Source organism: Charadrius vociferus, unplaced genomic scaffold (assembly GCF_000708025.1).
Source record: "Charadrius vociferus isolate BGI_N301 unplaced genomic scaffold, ASM70802v2 scaffold298, whole genome shotgun sequence".
NCBI classification, from domain to species: domain Eukaryota; kingdom Metazoa; phylum Chordata; class Aves; order Charadriiformes; family Charadriidae; genus Charadrius; species Charadrius vociferus.
The window spans coordinates 4,291,998-4,300,040 of record NW_009649936.1 but is presented as its reverse complement, the minus strand read 5'-3'; the positions used below and the strand labels follow the sequence as shown (position 1 = coordinate 4,300,040).

Below are 8,043 nucleotides of genomic sequence, written 5' to 3'. Positions count from 1 at the left end.
GCCAAGAGATCATCTGATTTTAAGCTAGTTATTATTAATTAAAAAAAAAAAAGCAGCTCTATTCTTTACCCTTCAAAAGACAGAACACAAGTCCACTACTACCTGTAAATGGCCTGCTTGTCTGCATCCATTGGAGTTTGAGATTCTACAGGGGCAGGACTCACCCCTTCGGCATCAGTTTCAGAGCAGTTGGGATCTTGTTCAGTTTTTAACTCTGTTACTACTTGCATCTGTAGAAAAAGAATAAGTTGTATGTAAATCTCTATGCTTGACGTAAAATAAGTGTACTGTTTTCTAAGGAAATAGCAATGCAAAGGGCTACTAAATTGCCAGAAGGTTGGTATGACTTGGCAGTTACACAAAAAGCCATAGCAGTAACAAAACCCCTCTTTTAATCCTTGAGAGTTTTTGATGGGTAGTGTAAAGGTCACTTCAAGTTTCAGCACTCAGCTTTAAAATGGGAATGACAGATATTAATAAATTGTTACAGCATTTTGTCTCTAAAGTGGCTATTTTTGGAATAGGCTAGCAAAAAATAGGAAATGTTTTGCTCAAAAAAAAATTATGGGGCTGTCTGCATAAAAAGCCTTTAGGATGAAAACAACAAAAAGAAAATTTTCTACTGTTTTCTTTCTTATTTCTTACTGTACATTCTATCAAGATACTGAAGAAAAGAGATCCTGAGATTTTTCTTGTCCATTAAAATGTACATTTCCTTACAAAGAATTGAAATATTCTGTGTCCCTCCCATCTTTCAATGATCAGGAGCATAACCTCCCCTGATCTTTACCACTCAAATTCACATATTGTAGTAACAAATTATTTTAGGAATATCAAGCTACTGGAGACAAGAGCAATAACTGCTTCTACAAATCCATTTAACGCACAGTCACACAATCTGCCACCACTGGAAAAACAACACAGAGCCACAGCTTCCACCGAGCACCTAAATTGCACTAGGTGGCTGGTAATGCCTTTGAGATGCTTTGGAGATGTTGACAGTGGTTTTCCCATCACCTCCAGCCAAATATCTTTCAGACTAAAAGGTCTTAAAGGAACCTGACCTCTGAAACTCCGTTTCCACCACCCAACCCAAACTTTTTGGTTTTCTCCCCTTTGAGCACTCGGAACATCTGCACAAAGACAAGAAATCACTGCAATCTTTTTTTTCTACTTAAAGTCTAACAAGTTTTATCTTGGGTAGAGGACAGACACTGTTCTAGATACCAGCAGGCAGCCAGAATTGACACCTTCGGAAAGGAAGTGTACAGAATGCAATCCTCTAACCTCTTTTCCCCGTGAGATGTATGTATCACATCACTCACAAGAACTCTCCGAGAGGAGAGCTAGCCTCCAGAAACTACTAGATTAAATTCTGTCAGTTAGGTTGTCTATTTCCACACAACATACGCAAAAGGAATTTATACCATTCCCAGCAAGAAGTCTGGGAGAACCAAAGGTTTGTGCTTTTATTACCTGTCGAGGCCAAGTGACCTCCTAGTAAAATCAGAAACTGAGAATATGCCAGCAAATCATAGAATCATTATGGCTGGAAAAGACCTTTAAGATAATCAAGTCCCACTGTTACCTAACTCTACTAGGCCCACTTCTAAACCATGTCCCTACCCTAAACCATATCCTTCCCAACAGAGCAGCCTGCCTTGCAAAAAGCTTCCTCAGCAAGCATAGATAATTTTTAAGCCAGAATGCTTGCAAAAAAGATGCAACTAATGGACTCATTTCTTGGCCAATGAAAAGAAGGAGGAGCAAAATAAAATGGGATGACTCATACAAGTGATTGTAAATGCTGGGCCATACATCTGCAGAGTTTGAAGGGAGAGAACATGTTCAGTTAGAAACATCAGAAGGAGGAAATAGCTCACTTAAAACTGCAAGCTATTTTCTGTGGGCCATTTCCAAACTACAAAAGCAGCAGGCACCCAAGTTACCTGTCTATCTTGGTCACTGAGAGCTTAAAATACAAAATATATAGAAAGAAAATGCTCTCTCCCAATCCGTTCTTTACAAAAACATGCGTTACTTTCACTGACGTGTCACAGGACGGCATGTATTTGTTGGGGGAATAAAGTAAAAGATGTAAGGTAGGTCAGATGAGAGAGAAATTAGAATTACAATAAAAGAAGCAAACAACAATCAGTAATCCCAGACTGCATTCAGATAAACATATTTTTGTAAGAGATGGGAAAAGCTGCTGTTTTCCTTCTGACTGTTCGCCACTGTTGCCATCTGCTGACAGAAGTACTGGTATTTACCGCTTAGGCCTGACATACAGTAGTGTAAAAATGGGTCTTCAGAGTACAGGCTACCAGCATGACTTGTCTCCATTTAAAAGTATTATAATTTAGCAATACAAATTGTTGCAATATACAGCCTGTTGTACAAAAAAGAAACATCATGACCAGACATATCTCAGCATGTTTCATTTTTCTTGCTGCTTGTCACAATAATTAAGACACTGGAAGCCCACTGACCAGCTTTCTAACTACCAGTTCTAATCAATAACCTCATTAAAATGAATTCAAGTATTTCACCCGTTTGTAGCCTGCAGCATAATTGCATCAACTTGAATGTAGTCAAAGTAGTAGTAATTCTAGATAACTAAATTTATCTTTCACATGTTCAAGACCAACAAGTGTATGACTTTGTCAATGTTATCTATCTGCAGACATATAAGAACACTGAAGTATCATATACACAAAATATTATGGATGCCCATTTGATTTTCCTAATAGCAGGAACATCACAGCCCCACAAATCGTTCTACAGCAGATTCAGAAGAAAATCCCTTATCTAACCATTCTTCCAGAAGTTAAGCAAAGTCATGCAAAGATTAGCTAAGCCTTTAATAAGTATTCAAGTATTAAAGAATAGCAGCTTATCACTTTAAAGATGTTGTTTTACAAACAAGAACAGATACTTCAACAATGCCAAAGCAGGCATTAAGGAAAAAGTTACTACATTTTTTCTCTTGCTAACTGTATTTAGTTCATGAAGAAAGAAAACCACACCTACCTGTTGTCCATCTTGATAGTTGTCTATACTTAATGTCTGTGTTGCCATCATGGTTAATAAAATGTTAGTTATGTCAAATCATCATAAGTATGAACAAATATTCTTAAAAAAAAAAAAAAAAAGCCAGTTACAAAAGTGACCACTTAGAATCTTGTTTTAAAACATGAAAAAGATAAACGTTTATGCACACCTCCACCCAAAAAATCACCAAGTTTATTGACGGTGACAGTTGCATGCATTTCTAAAAAGAAAAAAAAAACAACCCAAGTTGGAAAACACAACACATTTCATCAGCAAAAAGTGCATTATATTATTTTATATTTTAATATAAGATTTTTAATAAGAGGCTGAGGTTCTTTTACATTCACAAACTTCAAGTAAACTTTTTATTTCTGCACAACTTAACTAACTTATTCTCAGGTAATACATAAAAACCGAGAAATGGACAAAAGATTTATGTTTCTGTGTTTTGCAAAGGCTAACAACACATTGAGCATTACTGTAACCAAAATAACAATAGTCTACAACCAATGAACCAAATGTAAAAAGTGTTAAGGAATACCCTATTTACTTACAAGTATGAATCCCACATTCTAAAGTCAGGGTCTGAAATTACTCTTAGAAACCAAGTCTCAAATCACTTCTTACATCAGGAATCTACCATCCCAGTCATTTAAGGCTCAACAAAGAATGTAACAATAACTAACAACTTTCAAACAACGCGATTATATAGTTTTAAAAGCAAGCTAGGAATTCAGAAGTCTCATTTTCATAGACATTTGATACTTTGGGAAATATTAAAATTAATAGGATTTATAACACAAGTAAATTTATGTATGTCATTCCCTCTAAGCATTAGCTGGAGTTTGGTGCCCAGATGAGTTAAACATTTTTTCAAAGTTAGACATTTAGTAATTTAAAAAAAAATTAATAATCTATATTTAGTATAGCACCACTACCAGACAGTTTATCCATCAAACTACTAATTTACATTTCATTTTCTTGTCAGATTAGCAGCTATTACAACTGAAACCACGTAATACATTAAGGTATTACCATAGAACTCAATTTTCCTTGACACATAGGAGTCCTAATGTTTAGCTACTATAAAAAAATACTCATATTAAAAAAGAAGACACAGCTATGTATTGAGAAAGATTACATCCAGGTATTAAGTCCAGGTTTTCTGCTCTCTTCCACTTATGTCAGTATTGAAGAACTAAGTATTAGAATTTTTACCAGTTCAAGATCTACAAAGAAAAAAGGTTTTGTTTCAATGTAATCACTACACATTTTTCAACTACTTTTAGATCTTTCCTTCACCATTACATACTACTAACGTATAAAACCATTTTGAAGACCAATTTTTACATTTCTGGATATTTTCCCCTAAAGACTACAACAGTCTTAAGTAATTGTTTCAGTTAGGAAACACAGGACAAATTTCAAGATTCTCTTCTTTGTTTACTTAACAGTTTCAGGCACAGAGACCAACCTAACTCCTCAGGAGTCTTACTTTGCATCAAGTTCTATTCAAAGCGTGATTCCTTTTTTCTTTTTTAGAATAGCTTTAAAGACCAGAGAAGTCCACCAGGATGATGTAAGCATGACTTCCTTTACAAACAAGTTTATCGACTCACTCACTCCTAAAATGGAGCTGTTACTCCTTGGGAGTCTATAGCATTTTACACACACAAAAGCATCTTGGGAACCACAAATGTGAGCATACAGAGCAGATCTTGGTTCTCGCATTGGGTCACGCGCTTGCGGAGCTGAACAAGATTCTATCTTTAGACAACATGCACATATCATCTTAAGTAGCTTGTGGAATACTAGCTAAAAGATATGCTACAGTTTGGGAACTCCTATGCTGAAGTATGTTTTTCTTAAGGATACAATTTACAGAGGAAAAGCATAAAGACTGCATTTAGAGTTTTTCCTAATAGCTTTAATTAAAGTATTTTCCAGTTCTAGTTTGTCTTTATGTCTTTGTAGAACTTCAGTATCTTTTTCTTTGAAACTCCAAAAATATTACTGATTTCTCCACTAAAATAAAAAAGGGAACAACATAAATACACTCACTGATAGAAGTACTTCAGACTTTTAATTTATTTTTTTTTTTACAGTTATGAATCATTTAATGTTAAAGTTAAATCAGCATTTGCCACAATAGCAAAGCGAGATATCTTTCAAAATACTTCAGTGAGACATATTCTAAAACCTCAGCCTTGTAAGCATTTGCCTTACATTTAAACATTTATTTTCTTTCCAAAATGGTAGCTTACAACCAGGGCATTAGTGTAGAGTAAAAGGGCACATACAAAATGCTGCTTTTCTTCCTTCTCAAAAGGCACACATTTAATTTGTGACTGTAATATCCAACGCACAGACAAGACTACCCTCAAAATAAAAGCAGAACAGTTGAACAGATCAACAAAGAAAGAGTAAACACTGTTCAGTGATTGTTTTAAAAGCTGAAGAAGTTCCTCACAAAATACTGTTAAAGAAATTATTTGGCTGTAGGAGAAAGATCAAATTCTTAGTCAGAGAGGAAGAAATAAGAGGAGGTAAAACAGTCATAGGAGAGGAAGATTGTCTTAAGAGTTAAGCAAGGATGTGAGATCATATTAGTGACACAAAGAACAACATGGAGAGGGAAGCAATAAAGATAACACATGTAAACTGGTGAAGACAGAAGGACACAGCAAGAATTTCTGGAGACTCCGACAAGCTGGACCAACCCTTCCTTCCAGACTTCTACAAGGAAGAGACATTCCACATCTGGAAATCCCTCAGGCCACACGAAGGAAGAAAGAGGTGCCCAGCTTTGAGCTAGAACCATAGATTATTTCATCAAGGACTTTTGCCCTATTGTCTCCCAGAGGAATGGCTGGAAAGAATTCTACATGGGTATACCCTCTATTTCCCGTAAGAGCTTCGCCTCTGACTTATAATTACATTAGAAGAAGATTAAGCTATTAGGCAAGATAGCAACTGATGAGATTTAGTGCAGACAACTACTGCAAATCAAGAAGAACAAATTGAGCTAATCACACACTTAAATTGAGGCAATTACTGAGAAATTACTTTGGTTCACTAAAGAGAAACATCTTCTCATTACCCAGTAGTGGTAAGAGACAAACTATGTTCAACTTTAAGAAAAATAACTGAAAAGGTATTTACACATTCAGCTTTTATAACCTAATTTAGGATACAGCACCCAGTTCTACTTAGCAGATACACAGCCTAAGCAGATGTTCATTCTGCAAACAACCATGCTAGACAAAGCTGGTGTCGCTCCCAGATGTTCATCACTGCCACCCTGCCAGAGCTAATTATTTCCACAGCTTTACCACTGAGCCCACAGAACACGTGAATGATTTCTTATCCTTTTTACATAAAGTCAGCTAGGTTCATTCAACCCGCTGTTAAAGGTGGCTATGATGTAAACCAGCTGACTTTGTCTGAAACACATTGCTGTGCACTCATACAACCCTTGCTCTTGGCTGACCTATTAGTGTGGTAATTTCTGGCTCATGTGTGGTGATTATCAACTCACAGCAGGACCATCTTTAACCAGCACAGCTATACCAAATACTATATGGCCTAAGGTATCTGAAGTGGGTCTAAGAACACACGACTTCTGGACAACTTAGCTTTAAAAATGTAAATTATGCTTTGTTAAAGAAATCATAGAAGAAGGAAAACTGCGTTTGTGTTATATGCAAAGAGTTACAAATAAAAAAAAATAACCCCAAGGCTGAGAGTCAGCCAGTCTGCTGCATGCAGAACAGAACTAATTCTCATGCTATTTATTTTGAAAACAAAGCATGAGGAAAACCCAAAGAAATGTTTAAGGTCATGTAAACTGGAAGCTAATGCATGAACTGCAATCAGAAACTCCATTGATATCTGTGACGAAAGGGAATGCATAAAAGCATTGTGTTCTGCAAAACAAAGCGAAAGAAAAAAAATTCAAGCCTTTAATAAAAATAAGCATGAAGGTAAAACGTGGAGTAGAAAGGAAACTAAATTAAAAGCAGTAATCTTAATTAGAAATGTGGAGACTTTGTGCAAATTAAGGTGTATCTAAGAGAAGAGATTAAAGATGAGCTGAAACATGTATACAAAGCAATCACTTAACATACATCACTCCTCACTTGCTCTACTTACTCCCTCATAATTAAGAGCAAAGGGACCACCCAGTAATGTTAACATAAGGTGCGAGTAAGCTGTTGGAGTTCAGTAATATCATTTTTAACGTATACAAGCTACAACAGATGTTTGTAAGAGATATAAATAGTTATGCTTCAGGGTATAAACTAACCACTAACTGTCTCAGGGTTGTGAAGAAACTACACAACAGACTTGTTAACAAGAAATAGTTCCTTCTAATTTTCCCCATACACGTTCCTTTGAAGTCCTTCAGAGAGAAATGGACGATTGGCAGATTCAGCATGGCGATTTGTTCATTCTAATTTAACTTTAGTTCTGGCACTTGCTCTGTAACATACACCCTTGTATTCACATACAAAGTTAAAAAGAAATAAAATCAAAACAGCAAGCCTATTTGACACATGAAGAGTACCTAGAACTGGCTTCACCTTTCACCAAAATACATAATGATACTTGCTTCCAGGGTACACGGCTTTCCAAAGAAGATAAAATACTGGCCATAAGAAAGGTGCTTACCCCTTTCCTTCAATGGGTTGAAGACGACATTCCTTTGTTCCAGAAGAGGGAATCCCACTGATGTACAACGTAGAGGACTGAAACCTAAAAACCAACAGAGAAATATTCAGAAGACGACAACAACATAGAACACACTGAGACAATATGATTCAAGAAAATATTTTGGTTTATTATGTGGTTCCCTCCGCAATTTTAAATAAACTGACAGGATTTTTTTTGCAGGTTTTGCAAAATTTTGGGGCATTTTTAATAATCTGTAATCACACCCACTATCCCATATTATTATTTGAACTTTCCCCCATCTTATTCCATTCATTC

At 35.9% G+C, this 8,043-nt stretch overlaps 1 protein-coding gene across 1 annotated transcript in view; it reads right to left on the bottom strand.

The window, feature by feature from the left end:
• Positions 1–7,809, bottom strand: part of PKNOX1 (PBX/knotted 1 homeobox 1) — a 31,219-nt gene extending 23,410 nt beyond the window's left edge. Inside the window, exons 1-3 of the mRNA XM_009891348.1 lie at positions 7,726–7,809; positions 3,034–3,135; positions 103–230 (exon numbers count right to left, since the gene is read on the bottom strand). Coding sequence (XP_009889650.1) covers positions 103–230; positions 3,034–3,084 — 179 coding nt within the window. The 5' untranslated portion in view covers positions 3,085–3,135; positions 7,726–7,809. The remainder of the gene's footprint in view (positions 1–102; positions 231–3,033; positions 3,136–7,725) is intronic.
• Between the last annotated feature and the right edge of the window lie 234 nt (positions 7,810–8,043).